The sequence below is a fragment of the Orbicella faveolata genome, unplaced genomic scaffold, assembly GCF_042242905.1.
Source record: "Orbicella faveolata isolate gen_17 unplaced genomic scaffold, um_ofav_v1 contig_34, whole genome shotgun sequence".
Taxonomy (NCBI): Eukaryota; Metazoa; Cnidaria; class Anthozoa; order Scleractinia; family Merulinidae; genus Orbicella; species Orbicella faveolata.
This window is the reverse complement of record NW_028301563.1, coordinates 32015037-32034688: the sequence shown is the minus strand read 5'-3', so window position 1 is coordinate 32034688 and position 19652 is coordinate 32015037. Positions and strand designations below refer to the sequence as shown.

Below are 19652 nucleotides of genomic sequence, written 5' to 3'. Positions count from 1 at the left end.
TATGTAAACTGTCCCTCTTTTTCAGACATTTATAATATTATTTTTTTCATGATTGTAAACAAATTTGTATCTCTCCTAGGAATGCAAATTACTTGGTTTATTCAAGAGAATATAATTAATTAATTTAACAAATCAAACCATAAGTCATGTAAAATACTAATTTATGATTAGTGTTTTATATGACTGTGTACATATCTGTTTGTCATGTATATCATTTTCTTGTTTTTTCAAGAGAAATTATCTTTAATTAATTTAACAAATAAAGCCAAAGGCTTGTAAAACACTAATTTATGATTTTGATTGAACACACTTGAAATAGTAGAACATGGTTTTCTGATTGCTACATGGCTTTTCAGCTGATCAGATCATGCAACTAAGGTCAAGAAAAAATATTGATAGAATACTGTTTATATTATAACAGGGACTATGACAAAATTGTGAGTAGATTGAAATAAGTTTGGAAGATGTAGACCTTTTATCCTCCACTGTGTTGCATAATATTATGAATCATCAGGTTTTTCTTATTTTCTATAATTCTCACCAAACTGCTTAAGGGAGGTTACTTGCACTCTCATCATCGTAGAATGATTTAATGCCTGCCTTCATGTGGACCTGAACAACAATTCAAGAGCTGCTACTAGTATCTGATTATTCAGTTTTGTTTTTAATCTCTTTGCAGGTTTGCAGAGCAAGTCTGATTAGAATCAAATTTTGACAATAAAGCAACTTGTGACTTAGCTTCAAACTTCAATTTAGAAAGCATCAAGGAATTGCAAGATAGTAGAACTACAAAGATTGGTAGTAAATAGATTTCATAGTAATAAGCCAAAGGAAAGATTGTTCAATGAATTGCTGGTGAACATGAGTGTTCTGTTTAGTGGCAACATCACAAGGTAACACAAGAACTTCATACATGCAAGCATTGGTGCTAACAAAATGTAAGTTGTTTTATGATTATGTTTATTTTATGACGTGCAAGACCTCAACAAACATGGAACAGTGAGTAGGGTAGCAGTGTGCACTTGTTGACAAAATGGCGGCTGCTTCTTTGTGTTTTTGAGGCGTCTGTGAAAAGGATTTAGATACATTTTAGAACAACTTGTAGATTTATACTACAGTAAAATAATTAGATTGTTTGCTCTCGAATACTGTGCGTGATAGTTCACTTGGACTGTGCCCTTGTCAACTATCATGCAATAGAAATCTTCAGCCCATAATCTACCGGTAATTGTTTCATAGAAACACAAGTGAAAGATTAGGAGAGTACTTTTTTCAGCTCTTTCAATCTTTCACGAGTTTTCTATAGCTCAATAGAAACATAGATAAATTTTTTTCTATTTCCTGTTGAAAACTCAGCAATAAAAAGAAAGGATAGTCCCTGGTTTATTTTGTTAATCTAAATGTAAATTCTCTTTTCTTGTGCCACTGTTTTGGTGTGAGACCTGGGGAGGAGTGAGACTCCCATATAAAAAAGACAGGGATGCTCATCAGAAATTTTGAAAAGAATCCCTAAGAGGTACAGGTCTACACACATACTGTTTTGTGCCAGGCCTGGCTTCAAATCTTCTTCTGTATTTTCACAACCTTTTTCATTTCTTCCAGTGTTACAGGATTTCTAGTTACAAGCAGCATTTCCAGCTCATCCAGTTCACCAATATCATCAGGCAGTGTAGTCAACTGGTTATCACTCAACAACAGTACCCAGAGTTTATTGAGATGTTTTATGTGTGATGATAAAACTGTCAGCGTGATTTTACCCACATCCAATACTATGGGCTCATTCAATTTATCAGTCTCCACTGGTTATTATTTAAGTCCAGTCTCCAGTAAGCCATTCTCACACTCAGCCTTTCCGGCTCCTTCAGTTCACCAATCTTGTCAGGCAATTTAGTCAACTGGTTATAACTCAAGTCCAGTCTCCAGTCTCCAGTCTCCATTCTCAAATCCAGCCATTCCAGCCCCTTCAGTTCACCAATCTCATCAGGCAGTGTAGTCAACTGGTTACTACTCAAGTCCGGTATTCAGGACTATTTGAGATTTACTGAGATGTTTTATGTGTGATGATAAAACTGTCAGCTTCTTTTTACTCACATCATGTAACACTAGTTACCAGCTCCTTCAGTTCACCGATCTCATCAGGCAACATAGTCAACTGGTTACTACTCAAGTACCGCCCCGTCAGTTCCTTGAAAGTAGAACAGACAACTGGTTGTTACTCACACTAAGCACGGTCAGGTTACTCAACTCAGCAATGGCTTGAGGAAGTTCTCTCAACTGGTTCACCTCTCATGTCAGCCTTAAGAAATTTTTCAGCTTGGTAATACTTGTTGGTAATTCTTCCAGATATTAATTATCTGGCAAGTCAAGTTCCTCCAATTCAGTCAGGTCAGACACAGCTTCAGTAACTTTTGACAACCCTCGGCTACTAAGATTTAAAACGCCATCTCCGATAGCAATTGTAACTTCAGTTCACTAATCTCATCAGGCAATGTAGTCAACTGGATATCACCCCACAACAGTACCCAGAGTTTATTGAGATGTTTTATGTGTGATGATAAAACTGTCAGCTCATTGTTACTCACATCCAGCCATGCCAGCTCCTTCAGTTCACCAATCTCATCAGCCAATGAAGTCAACTGGTTATTACTCAAGTCCAGTCTCCAGTCTCCATTCTTACATCCAGCCATTCCAGCTCCTTCAGTTCACCAACATCATCAGGCAACATAGTCAACTGGTTACTACTCAAGTACAGTCCCCTCAGTTCCTGGAAGGTAGAACAGACAACTGGTTGTTACTCACACTAAGCACTGTCAGGTTACTCAACTCAGCAATGGCTTGAGGAAGTTCTCTTAACTGGCTCTCGTCTAATCTCAGCGTTTTCAGATTCTTCAGCTTGTTAATACTTGTTGGTAATTCTTCCAGATAATTATCTGACAAGTCAATTTCCTCCAATTCAGTCAGGTCAGTAACAGCTTCAGGAACAGTTACTATTGACAACCCTCTGCTACCAAGATCTTGATTTGTTCTGATACACATGTAGAAATACACAAACTTAATTCCAGAGGAAGAAATTCTACATGATCATTTGGTCAACAGCTGATGCTGGTTTGTTTTGCTGTCGAGTCAGAAACACAGCTTTTAGTGGGCGCTCTCTTACCTGACTCGTCCCCATTCGTCTTCATACAACTTCCTACAGTGCGCGGCACAGTGCGAGATGGAACCGCAAGGTGAGATGGGTACTCCTTGCTCCCCTCGCACTTTTTCCCTTGTGCCGTGCCACGTGTTGTATGAAGAAGACTGGAGACGAGTCAGCTCTCTTACAGGGTTCTTTCCCTGGTGCAGCATTAACATGAAAATCTTTTGAGTTTTTGTCATTTTTTATCTGATGATTCTGGATTTACTCTCCTCGTTGTGACAAAATTAATTAAAGATCAAATGGCAACCTTAATTTACAACAGGATTTCGTCCTTCTAAGAAATTTGGGATATTAAGTAAGACAATAATATGGTTTGAAGAATGAAAATATTTTCTTATTTGCTTTAATGTGATATATTTCCCGTTTACTTCTGTTGCATTACTCACACAGCAAAATTGTGTTTTCATTTCAGCAAATAAATGTTGGAAGTCGGTGCAGTGGCCTGGGTAAATTCAAGAACTCCAGCTAGCCTCCAGTCCCTCTCAGAAGTCTCTGCATTGGTTTTCATCTTCAGGAAAGAGATATCCTGTGAGCAGGCTCACCTTTGAGTCACACGCGTGATTGGCGAAGTGCGAGTCAGCGAGCGAGGAGTCTGGTGCAGAAAGGAAGTCAACCTGCCTTGATCTCTGATCTCTGTTGTTCCCAGGGTCTCTCTGTCCTCCTCCCAAGAGTGAGAGAGGTGGACCGTGGGAACGAGGTTAAACTTTGCTGCTTGCACGTGTGTTCCTCAAACGTGAGCCTGTTCGCAGGCTAGGAAAGAGAATTCCTTGTTTTATTCAAATTTCTTTTTGAGGGATATTTTTTTTACTCCCATGACTTTCCTAACAAATTGTCCTTTCAGTCGTAAATAAAAACAAAGAATACTCAATATTAGATTTAGAATAGCAAATAATAAACGGATGCTCATTCTGAGATTTGGAATAGAAGATAGTACATAAAGATATTTACTTTAACAAATAAACTTGCTCAAAATATAGCCCTATCTACGAGGGTCTCAATGGGGTTAACCGTCAGCCGTCAAACAGCCCAAAATTTAACCGAAAACCGTCAGAAAACTGCAATTTTTGCTGTAAACCGTCCGAAAAAGAGGCAGTTCAATGTTAACCGTCAAATGGTTTCAAGGTCGTTGGAATCTCACTATTTTATGGGCTCATTACGGACTTCTGGCTCTCAAAGAATCTTTAAACTTGTAAACTAGTTTATAAGCTGACACTATAGTCTTTTTGTTTTTTGAGGACCAAGCGCATTGGAGCTTTCAAACAGCATTTGATCGATAGCCACAGTTAGAAAAAAAAAATTGATCTCGGCTCATTCATTATGTATTTTTATAAATTATATATTATTTAAGAAATAGAATACATGTACCGTGTTTCTGTCGAGTTTTGCTATCAATCTACTAGTGTTCTATCACGAATGCCGTTGTCTGATTGGCTACTCTACTCACTGTCTATTCTGTTGTAGACAGAGAGTAGCGTAGCAGTATCAGTTGTTAACAAAATGACGACCGCTTCTTTGCGTTATCTAAGTATCTGGAGACCTGATTTAGATGGTATTAGATTTATAGTAGATTAATTGCTCTTGATTTCTATGTGTTAAAGTTGACTGGCTCAGGCTGCGCCCTCGACAACTATCATGCATAGAAATCGAGAGTGAATAATCTAATTGTTTCAGTATAAATCTACCGTCGTTCAAAACTTTATCTAAATCCACGTCACAAACACTGCGAAAACGCGAAGAAGCGGCCGTCATTTTGTTAACAAAGACACACTGCTACGCAACTCAAACTGGGGAATATCCGAGTGATATTCACCACTATTCAAAATCGCGCATGTTGCGAGAAATATTTGAAGGATGATAAACACAATAGCATCCATTTGGCGCGAAAATATGCTCAGACATTTGTCCTTGGAGATAATCTTTTCCTCAAACCTCAAAGTTTTTCTCGAGCTACGCTCTCCGAAAACTGTTCGCTTCTCGGAACAGATAGTCTCGGGGACAAATATCCGAGTTTATAATTCATCAAATGTTTTCGCTCGAGCACAATTGGGCTAAACGCGTCACGTGACCGAATATTCCCCAGCAAAGACTGGGGAATATCTGAAAACTACACGTGTATAAGCACAATAGCCTCCATTTGACTTTGAAAGTATGCTCGGATATTTGTCCTTGGACATTATCTGGTCCTCAAAGCTCACAGTTTTCCTCGAGCTACGGTCTCGGAAAACTGTTCGCTTCTTGGAACAGATAATGTCCACGACATCTTTGAGAAGATTCTGCGACGGCAAAATAAAGAAAACAACTCGTCTACTTTGATGATCAAAATGTAAATTCACTTTGCTTGCGCCATCAGTCATTGTCAACAGCTCGTGTTGGTTCTGTGTTTTTATCGAGTTATAGAAACACGATTTTTGACCAATCAGTGCGCCTATTTTCTATGGGCTTCTTTCTAGAGGTCTTAGAGTTTATTGGCAAAATTTCACTTTATTCCTTCCGTGAAATTCCAAGACGACATCCAAAACACCTCAGCTAATAGTCAAGAAGAACAAGAGTTAATATTAAGTTAACCCAAAGTCAACCGTCAAAGCTACCCCCCAACCCCCCCCCCCCCCCCAGTGAGACCCTCGTCTACATGTATTAATCATTTGTGAGGTTGCAAATTAGGTGTAATTTACTAGTACGGAGCTAAATATTTACTGAAATGTTGCATTGACCTGAGAACTCTGCTACATAGTAAATAATAGGCCTCTCCGTTGCGCAAACAATGAAAATGAATTTATTTTTTTAGAGCAGACTTTTGTAAGTGTAAAAAATCCCTCTCACTCAGAGAAATACACTTTGCATTGTTACAATGTAAGTAATGAATTAATGGAGTAATGGAGATGCGCTTTATCTGTTTGTTATTTTATACTGATGGTTAGTTTTTGTATGTATACGTTTTCTAAACTTTTATTCCGAATACCAGAGACTGCTTATTTCAAGAACCATCGATATTACAGCAAAGTGTATAGTAACCGAGATATATTATTGTTAAAGATTGTATTTAAAGGGGGTATTAATTAAACCAATTTCTTCTGCTCTGGGTTGTCAATGGTAAAGCGAGCCTTTCGTGGGAGCATGGAGTGCCCGAGATATTGGCACCACAAAGAATAGGGAGTATGTAACAAAGCGATAATTTATTCTCCCCTCCCCAGGGAACCTACAGGAGGTGGGGCTTGGTAGCTTTTGACCTCCCCTGTTGTTTCGGGGGCCTGGTCAACAGAGGTGGCTCGGTTTCCGAAATCTCGCTTCGCCGCTCTTTTCTTTGTAAAAATTTCGAACCCTGGCCCGCCCGGCTTGTCGTATGAACACGTCGAAATTTTTACGACGAGAAGAATGTCGAGATCTCTGAAACCGTGCTAGCCCAGTTGACCAGGCTCATATGAAGAGGTCCCCTGGTGATTGACTCACTTATATCAAGCAAGTTGGGTCCACACTGTCGACCAACCGTGCTACACTGTTTATGGAAAAATCAGAGAGACTCTTTCAAATCATATATAATCTCAACAAATTAAGCAGAGTTGAAGTTCCTTCTGTGTGATGAACTATGGAGCAATAAATGCTTTTCAAAGTTGTTGAAGGACGGTGGTAACAGTTGAATGACGTTGAGATCGTAGGAACTGTTTGAACCCTACAACATGTTAAATGGAATGAGTCACGGGAAACTATCTTCCTAAAGCTTCTCTAAAATCCAGCAACCATTGCAGTTAGGAAGAGACCGTTTACTGTTGCTTCCTTTTCAGTAAATATAACCTGGAATGAATTCCCGTGATAGAGACCTTGGTTAGAGGCTGTTGCTCTCGAAAGGCGTTAAGCCCCCACGGGGGGGGGGGGGGGGGGGGGGAGGACTCCCGTATAACAGTGACGGGGGTGCTCGTACCTTATTAATGGTTAAAATTCATGTTGTAGTACCAGTTCTATCAAAAATGATCACCGCTGCAGTTATCACCAGTCGTGTACATAGCAGCCGCACTAGCAGAATGTGACTTAATTGATCTTTTTTTTTGTTTGTTTTTTACATTTTATTTGAAATAGACCTTTTTAGCTTGGGCGGTTTGTTTTCCCATAACAGACCACGTGATATTCTCTAGACAATTGTTTTATCCATGTAAAGACTATTCATTGATATACACGCGACTATTTGAAAATTTGCAAGCAAGTATTATCAAGAGTATAATCACACGGTCTGAAATGGGGCAACAAACCGCCCAAGCTAAAAAGGTCTATTAGCCATTTAATTAGAATGCAGATTTATGACAATGCTTTCAAAAACCTTTACGGGTAGAAGGTATTCGACGGATCATGTTTATCGCTTTTTTACATGTCATGGTGTCAGTTAATGTACTGATTCCTCTGGCCTCTTAGGGGTGAAAGTGAATTGGGGCCACGCCTTCAAAACGAGGCTTTGGTACCTTCTAGGGGTGTTTTCTTGAAATTTAGGAAGCCACATTCCCGTTGTTAGTTACTTAGTAGTCTTGGGAGAGGGGGGGGGGGGTGGGGGGGAAGGTTACTCCCAGAAAAGTTGGGTTGGGGCGTGCGGCCCACTTCCCATAACCCTTGCCCTAATTATGACCAAAATCTTCGATTCTTGCTACCCTATTTATGACCTAGCCAAAATTTCGATACCCTTTTTATGAGCGTTGCGGCTGGCACAGAGTCCCTAAACATACGTTATGAAAGGCTTTTGTTGACGGTCCTACTGATAGTGATGAAAAAGTAGCTTCTTCTAGGAAACATACCCAATTCAAGACGAGTTGCTAAAACCATACCCTATTTAAGACCAAAATGGCCAAAATCGATACTCTGTTTATGACCAAAACGGCTGAAAATCCGACCCTTTGGGGCCGCACATACCTATATAGCCCATATAAGGGAGTACCCCCTCCCCCCGGGCTGACTAGTTAACGCCTAGAGAATAGGCTTCTAACAGAAAGGACTGGTTGATTGTAACAGTCGTGAGGTTGTCAGATTGTGGTAAACAATGCACGAACGAGACCGAGTCACTCGATCGTTCTTCGGAAAATCATCGTATTCATACTCGGCACTGTTTGGTTAGTAAGTTGAACACCGCTGAAAGGATACCGTAATAGCAGTTGAGAAGTTAAAAAAGAATGTGCTTAATGCATTTACCTTCGAGAAAGAAAAACAAAGACATTCAAATAAGCCAACGAACAAAACATTAAGAGATTTCACTTGAGAATAGGGTGCGGACACACACTAAAGGATGTAGTGGTCCCAGTTTTATTAAACGAGTGGATTTTCCAGCCTGGACACCGAAAATGCTGTAGGAACACGATAAACGATCAACAATAAAAACAAACAGTCAAGTGGTTTAGTTTATGCTGGTTAGCCCGTGTGACGGTTGTTTCCTGTCCAATCACAAGAGGCGAATAAAACGCTTGGGAGATACGTAATGGGTGGAGGCGTGGGGGGGGGGGGGGGGGTTGGGAGGCGGCTGGGTTGGGACGAAACAAAATCTTGGCAGAAAAGCTTTTCGTTCTGCTCTCGCGATTGAAAATGTAACGACTGTTGCACAGGCTAACACTAATTTATGAGGAACATTCTCCATTTACTCTACAGTTACTCTATTTTTTCAATGGCAAAGAAACATTTACCTAACATTTTCACTCGCGCTTCTTTACAATTCAGTCGGTTTTCTTCTTGCGCGATCAAGGAAATGAGAACACAGAGAGATTTTGGAAAAGTTCCTGACATAAAAGATTTGGTCTCCCCTCCCAAGGGACCGTAGAGGAGATGGGGCTTGGGCGCTTTTAACCTCCCCGGTCAACCGAGGTGGCTCGGTTTCCGAGATCTTGCCTCGCTGCTTTTTTCATTGTAAAAATATTTCGATAGCCAGACCAGCCCGGCTTCTCGTATGAACGCATCGAAACTTTTACGAAGAAAAGAGTGGCGAAATCTCGGAAACCGAGCCAGCCCAGTTGACCAGGCTCATATGAAGAGGCCCTCGGACGGTTGACTTACCTATATTAAGCAAGTTGGGTCCACACTGACCACCAACCGTCGTTCGTTAATCCTCATGGCCCCCAGTGGGGCATAGGGCCGCGACGACCAACCGTGTTACACTGTTTATGAAAAAACCAGAGAGACTCTTTCAAATCATATATAATCTCAACAAATTAAGCAGAGTAGCAGTTCCTTCTGTGTGATGAATTATTGAGCAATAAATGCTTTTCAAAGTTGTTGAAGGACGGTGGTAACAGTTGAATGACATTAAGATCGTAGCAACTGTCTGAACCCAGCAACATGTTAAATGGCATGAGTCATCGGCAATTACTATCTTCCTAAAGCTTCTCAAAAATCCAGCAACCAGTGCAGTTAGGAAGAGACCGTTTACTGTTGCTTCTTTTTCAATAAACATAACCTGGAATGAATTCCCATGATAGAGACCTGGGTTAGAGGCTGCTGCCACCCCCCCCTTCGGGGGTGAAGGGGGGCGAGAGGGCAGGGGGACTCCCTTATAACGGTGACGGGGGTGCTCGTTTTATCTTTTAGGGGTTAACGCACGTGTTGAAGAACGTTAATAGTTCGATTTAGCGCGTCCATTCCGATAAGCGCCCCTTACGAATAAGCGCCCCCCTTCGAATTCGTTTCTATTAATAAGCGCCTCTATTCCAATAATCGCCTCCATTCTAATAAGCGTCCCTATGCTAATATTATAATATTACAGCGCCGTCAGAATACGTATCAACCGAGCTTTATCTTCCTTTACCGCTCAGATACGTAATGCCGCATTACGAAAACAGTGATCTTCGTCTGAGTTTCTCGACTACTATTTCCATGCGACTGCATAATTCCCTCAAACGTTAACTGTATATTTACCGTATATTTTTTACAGTTTCTGTTATCGTTCCTTTAAGATAATAAATACCGTATTAAAGTTTTGTTTTGAGCATTAGGTTGTTTCTCAAAAAAGAAATAAGCGCCCTGTCTCGAATAAGCGCCCTCCTCTGAGGTACCAAGAGTAAATAAGCGCCTGGGGCGCTAAATCGAATCATTACGGTACTGATCACCGCTACAGTTATCAGCAGTAGTGTACATAGGAGCCGCACTGTCAGAATGTGACTTTATGTATCTTGCTTGCTTTTTTTAAATTTTGATTTGAACTTGGCCACTCAAATAGGATGCAGATTTATGAAAATGCTTTCAAAAATCTTTACAGGTAAACAGTAGGTTTTCTTTATCGCTTTTTTTGTTTTTGTTTGTTTGTTTTTTTGTTTGTTTTGTTTTTGCTTTTGTTTTGTTGTGAAAAAGTCACGGTGTCAGTTAATGTGTTCTTTCAGAATTGGTGCCTCGGACGAGCACCCCCGTCTCTTGTAGTGTTTTCAAAGGGGTCCTGTAAAACTTAAAAAGTAAACAAAAATCTAAAAACCTAAGCATACATCAGTGAAAAGTTCATATAAAAATCACATTTAATAATTACCTGTAAAAACTATAAATAAAAAAGTTCGTTGACTTTTTTTTTCGAAATAGAACTCTAGAATTCATATTTCAGACCTCTTATAGTAACCTATCTTAAATTGAAGCACCTAAAAAGGAAAACTTTTACGACCAAACTCCAGTTTCATTTTGGGTGGTTCAACGGAGGAAAGTTTGTTCCTGGTGTTCCTGTGCTGTTAAAATGCTTAAAGAATAATGGCTGGTTGTAACAGTCATCAGGTTGTCCGATGGCGATAAACAGTGTACGAAAGAGACCGAATCACTCGATAATTCTTCTGGAAATTATCGGATCAATGTCCTCGATACGTAGCATACGCCACATTCTTCAGTTAAAAGGGTGGAACAAAGGCTTGATTTTCCGCCATGGACACCATTCTGTAAGAACATGATAAACGATCAGCAACAAAAACAAACAGTCAGGCTCCAACTTTCCCTCTTGATTTAACTTTTTCGTGTCTCTTTTACTGCCGTACAGATGAGTCAGTGTCCTTAATTTTATTTCTTAGGAAGCCACATTCCCCTTGTCAGTTTTACTGTATAGTTTTGTGCTTAGGCAGTACGCGGCTAACAATTATCGTCGGATGACGATAAACAGAGCACGAAAGGAACCGAATCAATCGAAAGTTCGGAAATTCATCGGATTTATACTCGACATTGTGTGGTTAATATAGTGAACACTGTTGGAAAGAATACCGTAAAAGCAAAGAAGAAGAAAAAGTTGATTGAGATCTGTCGGAATGAGCTGATAATTATAGAAGGTCGTGCAGCGGAAAGAGGGGGAGAGGGTGGGGGCGTCTCTGGCCCGGCTCACGAACAAAACAAATAGCGAATCACGGATCACGGATATCAAAATTTCATTTTCCCTAATCACGAAAACAAGCAAGTTAGGTACTCTTTTTAACAACCTGCTCTTACGCTAGAAAGAGTGTTTGAAAAAAGCAAAGTCGATCGTGAAAGGCTAAGACTCTACGTCAGTAAAGGCCCCATATTGCAAATCGCATACCTAAATCACTCTCGATATATACTTGGTAGTTGCCGATGCGCTATGCCTTATGAGATGTTACGATAATTATACAGAGGTCATATTTGATGTTTTCAGTCTTATTAAATCTTCTGGAGGACTCGCGTCTCAAAATCATGCACAACAGAGAGGTGAAATCACGAATATTGAATAATATTTCAAGTTTTTCATGGGTCACGCAAAACGCTCAAGTCACAGGTCACAAAGAATCACGTTTCACGGGAAATAAAATTAGCTAATCACGCATCACGAGAATACCCCCTGCACGACCCTCATTTTAGCTGTGAAATGCCAGCACCACGTCCAGGCCTGGGTTCGAATCCTGGACCCGGCGTCATAAGTATGCTGTCAGCTGGGCTGTGTTTGTTGTTGGTTCTCGTCTCAGCTCCGAGGGTTTTTCTCTGCTTGTGTTGTATTTCCAACTCTCTTTATGGCATCTGGAAATGTGTTCAGACACCGCAGTTTTGTGTGTTTAATATATTAAGACTAAACATTTGTAATTTTTAATTTGTAATTACCTTCTGTCATTGTTGAAGGCAAGTTATGAACTGATTGTCTGTTTTTTACTCAAACAGATTTAACAGAAAAGATGTTAAAATTGTCACTGTAATAATTTTTAGTAATTCATGTTATTTATCACTAGTCACCGTGACATAGATGGATAGATAGACACCTTTATTTAAAAGTAAAAATTCAAAGGTAAAAATTTCAGGGTAGTCCCTTCAGGGAGCTTACAAAACATCTCTGCTATCAACAGGAGCCCTGAAGCTATTACCTAACATGGATTACACAATAATACGATATATGCAAAAATAAAGACAAATACAGGAAACTATATTACAACAAATATCAAAACCCCATAATTACCATAGTAATATCTTCAAATTTATGTACATTTACAGTATTTATTAAAAACCGTACTTCCACGATAATAAAGAGATCTCCTGGCTGTTTCCGATCTTATTGCAGGCAGATGTAAAAGATTGTTCGCCCGGGTTGAGCGAGTGCAAATGTACTCATTACAAGACCAAAATAGTTATTAAAATATTGGGGACACCGACCATCTATGTATTTCCTCACAAGCGTAAGGATATGTTCTTCGCGCCTGGTCCTAAGACTTGGCCATTTTAAAGCTTCCATAGCAGTGTCACTACTAGATGTCTTTATTACTATTCTTCCAACTCGCTTCTGCAGAGCCTCTAAAGTTCCGTTGTTTACTTACCCGCAACACGCCCAGGTCTCAGCACAATACTCTAATATCGGTCTTATCATTGAAATATAAACGGCATTAGCACTATGTAAAGTGATATAGCGGCGTGCACGGATTAGCATACCGACCCGCCTACCAGCCTTAGAAACAATCATGTTTATTCCAGCTGAGGTGATCATCACAGATAACACCCAAATATTTAAACTCAGTAACGCGCTATATGGCAGACCCATTGATAGTGACCGAGAACTGATTTATCTTAGCAATTCTGCGGAGTCCCAAACAGCATTACCTCAGTCTTAGTTATGTTAATAAATGAGGCCAACATTCAATGGCTTCCAGCTCTTTCACTAAGGTAGCCTGGATAGCAGATAGTTCAGGAATATTGTCGAGGCCAACTGCTTTACCACGCCTCAGATTCTTCAGCAAACTTGAAATCAGGGTAGTGGTGAGTAGGAACTGATTCACCGGTACCACAGTAAGACCGCAGAGACTCCAACAATTAACCGCGTCACAGAAGACGTAAAGAACCTGTTGAAAGAATCAGCAATCAAGTTTTTGTAAGACCATACTTGAGAAGACACTTACAAAACTTACTAGAGCTGTTTCTTTATTTAATTCTTTATTTATTCTTTAATTAACTGCACTTACTTACTGGTGATTTTGAAAACTCACTAGTTTGACTTTATACCTGTCTTTCATTTTATCACAGTGTTGTAAAACAGATTACCTTAAAATGACCGTAACACGCATGCTACATCATGCTCACTTACTGGCTTTAAAAACTCACTAGTTTGACGTATAACTGGCTTTTAGTTTTTTCACAGGGTTGTAAATATAGATTACGTTAAAACGACTTTAAAACATATGTTACATCATATTCACTTGCTGTCTAACAAAAAGTAAAATAAAGGGACATACAGATTGTACAGGATCACCTTAATTTCCAAATAATGCGACTGGAACAATAAACTATTAGACAAATAGCAAAAGCCGTTGAACCAATAACTTTGTCTAGTTTGCTGTACCATTTTTTGATACTTTCTGGCCATGACCAACTAAGTTTTTTTTTTAATTTGAAATAAACACAAGTATCACATCATATCGACACTGTTACGGTTTGTCTGAAGTTCAAGTGTTTAATTTGTCTTTCTGCATTCTGATTTATGATTGATCTGGTTGGTGTTGATTTGGTTCCTGCAAGGGTCTAAAGATACTTTTCTCTGATCCATCACCTCCGGGTTCTTTTTGGTTTTCCTCCCTCCACGAAAGCCAACAATTCTCATTCCATCTTGATACACGAACACTTGCCTGAACGAGTAGTTCAACAAACTCTTTCCTGTTTCGTGGCTACTGAAATAAACGTTTCATTTACATAGGATTTACATGTCATCAACAAAAAGAACGTATTTAATGCGCTTGCCTCCAAAAAGGAAAATGAAACAAACAAACAAACAAACAAACAAACAAACAAGCAAAGAGGCAAAACAATCAGAGATGTCTATTGAGGTTAGGGGGGAGGGGGTGCGCACACTAAGGACTATAGGCATCCCGCAGCGGTGCCAGTTATTTGGTTCATTTTCGAACCTGGACATCGAAAATGCAGTAGGAACACGATAAACGATCAACAACAAAAAAGAAACAGTCAAGTGGTTTTGTTTATGCTGTTTAGCCTGCATGGCGGTTGTTTCCTGTCCAATCACAAGAGGCGAACAAAACGCTTGTAAGATACGCAATGGGTGGGGGCGTGGGGGGAGGGGTGGCTGGGTTGGGCGCGTAAAGGACGAACAAAATCTCGGCAGAAAAGCTTTTCGTTCTGCTCTCGCGATTGGAAATGAAACGACTGTTGCACAGGCTTACACCGATTTCTGAGAAACATTCCTCAATAAGTTTACAGTTTCTCTATTTTCTCAATGGAAAGAAACATTCACCTATCATTTTCACTCGCGCTTCTTTCCAATTCAATCGGTTTTGTTTTCGCGCGATCAAGGAAATGAGAACACAGAGGGAATTTAGAAAAGTTCCTGACATAAAAGATTTGAGTTAATGAAGATGAAATAAGTAATCGAAAATGCCTTGTGATTCAGTCGCATGATCGCCAATATTAGTTTGCTTGTTATTCATTACGATCAAGAGACGATCACTCTTGTCACGATTAAGTCGGTAAAACCATGCATAGAAACGGCAATACTGGAATAACTGAGTTTTGTTCATTTAGGTTTAGAGAAAGATCAGCTGCTAATAGAAGGTAGTAAAGGGCATTTTGGAGACAAGTGAATACGGTAGCCCACTTTTTCGCCCTGAGACGTGAAATGGTTTTTTTTCTTTTTTTTTTTCCAGAAGTGTAGCAGCTCTCGTAAGCTTGTAATTGTTTTATTTGTTAGCAGTTGTTATTGTTTTAGGGCTAAGAACATTGTTTCTGTTGTTATTTTCTTTGTCCTCTCAAAGGGTATCAAACCATTAACGCGAGACCTTACAAGAGCTGCTATATGATCCCGCCGCTTCTTTTTTTTTCCCGTGAATTGCGACTGTTTTTTTAATTTTGATAAAGAAACTAAAACTGTTTCTCATACTAATTACAAAACTAATAGAGTTACTTATATTATTCAGAAAACTTGTGTACAATACAATTACTTGCGCCACTTACAATACTCAGTAGTACTTAAAATACTTACATCACAATTTAATACGATTACTTACAATATTTACAATTTAATACGGGCGCTTACATTATTTACAATTTACTGCGATTACTTGCGCTACTTACAAATCTTGCACAACAAATAGATTACTACAGCATGCTTACTTACAATACATAAACCCAGCTTATTCCCGTTAGTAACTTGAATTGTTAATTTGAGCTGATGAAAATATTCATGTATGTATTATACATGCCCCTTGTTTCTTTTCCTTTTGTTTCCATTTCCTTTTCAGGGGACTAGGATCAAGTTACTTTTCTTGTTGCAGAGCTGCCGACTTCACCTTTCTCCTTCCGCTCTTGAAATATCCTTCTTCGCCCCTTTTCGGCCAGCTTTGTGCCACTTGAGCTCTTTTCTGACTGTTTCTGAGATGGAAATTTTCCATTTTTTCTTCTATAAACAACACTTTCATCGAAAACAGGAAAGGGACCCGGCATTTTTAAGTTGCTCGAGGCGGCCATGTTTGTTTACAACTCGCACACGCATGCTATCGCGCGCGATATTGCGCGATTTTCTCGCGGGTGATTTGCTTGCGTGTACATTGGGAACCGTTCTTCGCGCGGTCAAAAAACCCTTTCGAGCCTCCTTAATCGAATCCTTACGCTTTGAGATGCTTCAGGTGGCTTTGCTGGATTATGCTGCATATACTGCCATTTGCCGTTGTTAATAGACTCATTTACTCTTTTGTCTTCCAAACATGGAGCTTACGGTTTAATGAACAAGTTAGTTACTGGTGTTGTGCGTTACATATGGCGTTAGTTTCTGAGCGATGTCTTTCCGTCCAATTTCTTTCAATGTCTTAACAAATTGACTCAGGGGAAGGAATCGGTATTTTGTCTGGAGCAGGTTCATTAACAGTTTGGAAGGACTTCCTTCGTTTTGGAGCTCATCATGTAAGGCCAAGCGTTGTTCCGGTGTAATCTTCTTGTATTTGCAAGCAAGCCGTTCGTAGTCTCGCCTGAACCACCGTCTTCCATTGTCAAGCTTGAGACACACCCAATCAAACACTTCCTGGTGTTTGTGCTCCAGCTGATCAAGGCTCATGTCACCTAAATGGGTCAATATTTTAATAACTGAGTTCTTCTTTTAAATTTCCCTTCATGGGTTGAGCTTTAATTTTAAATAGCATAATTTACTTCATTAATATTATCTCTATATTATTATTATTATCATTATCATTATCATTATCAATATCATTATTATTATTATTATCATCATCATTATTATCAAGAACGTTCTCAGTGCTATAAATTGCTTGTTGTACTCTCTTGGAACCGGGTCTATTCCTTGGTCCTGGGGTGTTACTTGTCTATTGTTATTATTATTATTATTATTATTATTATTATTATTATTATTATTATTATTATTATTATTACTAGTAGTAGTAGTAGTAGTACTATCATCACCGTCGTCATCATCATTATCATCGAACAGTAATGGGTATATAACACTTTAATATTATAATGCTATATGGCAGACATACAAACAGTTTCACCGGGTTTCATTGGCTGTTGCTGGGAGTCACTGAACTAAAGCCCCAGCTAAACGATCCAACATTTCCATCCTGGTTCATCGTGTTGAAAGAACATGTTTGATCGGTTTAGCCGCCTCTCTCGGAGCAATGGATTTTGTTTTTATCACAAGACCGTAAATAAATAATTACTCACCAGCATCATCGTCACTTCGCACACTAAGTTCACTGAGCTCACTGCTCATTGAGCTTTCAATCACGTTTTCTTCTTGTTCCTGGCTGTTTAAAGTTCTAGAATCCAGCTTCCATCGATCGGCACATTTACTCTCCAGTTCTAACGGGAAAATCAAGTACTATTGTTCAAGCCCTGCATGATTATAATAACGTGTGTTCTACTGATCGACTTATGTATGATAACAGCATGATTAAGTCTAGAAGTACCGCTTTTCTCCATCGTGGTGCCGCTACTCCCCGAACTTCCGATATTTATCGATTAATTGTTATCGATAATATTGATTGATATCGATTATATCAATTATCGGTTTTCATTGATCGGTCACGCTGGGATTAGATGTTTTCGTGAGGGAATTTTAAAATACCAGAAGCTGATCGGCTTCTGAAAAGTTTTAATCTTGAGAGTCGCGAATCATCTCTCACTCTAAACAAACAAAAAACCCTTCTCCAAAAAAAAATGTTTACTCAAAACTGAATGACTCCCATCTACATCTCATAACAAACGAATTTATTTGAGAACGTCTCTTTTGACCTCTCCTCTAATTTGAATCTTTTCAACAAAGCGGCAACTAAAGATATAAATTCTGATTACAATGTACAATGTACCAGGGAAATTCCCTTCACCTAGCGGACACAGGTCAGGGCGGAGACAATAAGACAATAAGGCCGCTTTCGAATTCGTCGCGAAATACTGGTCCATACTGAAGGTCAATAACAATTGCTTCTTCGTTTAGCTACTTCTTCATCATTAGGCGATAAGACCATCGACAAAAGCCCTTCTCAAATCATTACGCCAACCGTGTAACAGTTTGTCACGAGCCACTGTCACGCTGACATAGGGTAGCAAATTTTTTTGTCAGGTCTGAAATAGGGTAGGGAAAATCACAGAGTTTGGTCTGAAGTAGAGTAAGGGTTTCAGGAAGCTGGCTGCACACCCCCACCCAATTTTTCTGGGAGTAGCCACCCCCCCCCCCCCTCCCGCCCCGAAATAAATAATAATCACTCACCGGAATTATCCTCATCAAGCGCTTCAATCGCTTTTTCTTTTTCCCTGCCATCTGTATTGCAATCCTGCACATGCTTCCGAATGTTTGGAGCTCTAGAATCCAGGTTCCATGGAAAGGCGCGTGTGAGGTCTGACGGTAAAGTTTGGAAATAATTATGTCATCGTGAAGTATACTTCAGTATGATGGTCCAGTACAGGTGATAATCACATGATTCTTATAAGAAAGCAGGCAAGAACTCTTTTGTTGCGGATTGTTACTAAGGCATGGCACTGTAGAAACACGACTTTACGAGAGCATTATTAGCTTTCGCTTACTGTACAATAACAAAAAATCCTTGATTACTCACCCGCCCTAATAACTTCTTTTTCCATGCCACCAGTAGGACAATCACGCTTCCTTTGCGCCGTATTGTTCAAAGCTCTAAAATCTTCTGTCGCAGTGTCATAATTTCCGAGACGTTTAGCAAGCTGCTCTCTTTCAAATCCATTCAATTTTCTTACCAGATCCTGTCGCTTGATCTGTGTAAGTAGATCCTCCAGTAAACGGAAGTTGTCGTTACCAAGTTCATTTCGCTGTTCAAGTAAAACAAATAAATCTTCAGGTTTCGCGACGCCTTCAATTTCTCTCGTTGTCAACAGGTCTCGCAACAAAAACTTCATGGAGTCCAAATTGTTTTGGGAAAGTTGTTCGCACAGAAAAAATGTAAATTTTCTGTTGTCTGAAATACACCCCATTAGTTTACGATTCTTCTTTGCTTTGTGCTGATTAATGAGGATGACGTTCTCCCGTAATACAATGCCTGCGGCTTTATATTAGAGGAGGATCGTAAAAGCAACCATAGAACGACCAAATAACGTTATCTTGTCACGCAAGTGGAAGCCTGATAATAAATAACTATCTTTAGCTTACTGCCGTCGTGAGAAAAACAGGAGGACAGCACGTGGTGCGAGTGAGTGCACGTGACTCATGCAGCAGGCTTTTCAGGCTTTTTCTAGAAAACCTACCGAAGCCCCACTAATACCACTAAGGTTTTGTTTCGCAGCAGTTGCGCAACAAGTTCAATTTCGTGCAAAAGCAAATGTCCACTTTCGTAATAGATACTCATGACTTCAAGCATCAAGAGAAATCTTAAACGTCTTCTTTTGTTACTGATTTAATATAATTGAACTCTAAACCAAGCTAAAGTTGTCTGCCAATTCACTGCCAATTCGACCGGCTGAAACTGTCTGCCAATTCGAATTAAAATTCAGTCGTCGAAATTACTTATAAAATCAGCTAAATATCCTTACCAATGGTTCAAAAACACTTTCTAGCTGCATT

At 39.6% G+C, this 19652-nt stretch overlaps 2 protein-coding genes across 3 annotated transcripts in view; one reads left to right on the top strand and one right to left on the bottom strand.

Moving 5' to 3' along the window:
- LOC110066280 (uncharacterized) overlaps positions 1-19652 on the top strand; it is a 77392-nt gene that overhangs the window by 14923 nt on the left and 42817 nt on the right. The window contains exons 12-14 of one of the 2 annotated variants that reach the window (XM_089271246.1): positions 680-938; positions 1603-2961; positions 3609-6271. The exons of the other annotated variant lie outside the window; for it this stretch is intronic. Coding sequence (XP_089127372.1) covers positions 680-702 — 23 coding nt within the window. The 3' untranslated portion in view covers positions 703-938; positions 1603-2961; positions 3609-6271. Of the gene's footprint in view, positions 1-679; positions 939-1602; positions 2962-3608; positions 6272-19652 lie in introns of those variants that run through there. 2 annotated transcript variants of the gene reach the window in all.
- LOC149105788 (uncharacterized) lies at positions 15290-19211 on the bottom strand. Its single transcript, XM_089271286.1, has 4 exons — positions 18679-19211; positions 18333-18461; positions 17288-17425; positions 15290-16669 (listed from the first exon to the last, which is right to left on the bottom strand). Exons 1-4 carry the CDS (start codon positions 19064-19066, stop codon positions 16344-16346), a joined length of 981 nt encoding a protein of 326 aa, XP_089127412.1. The 5' UTR covers positions 19067-19211; the 3' UTR covers positions 15290-16343.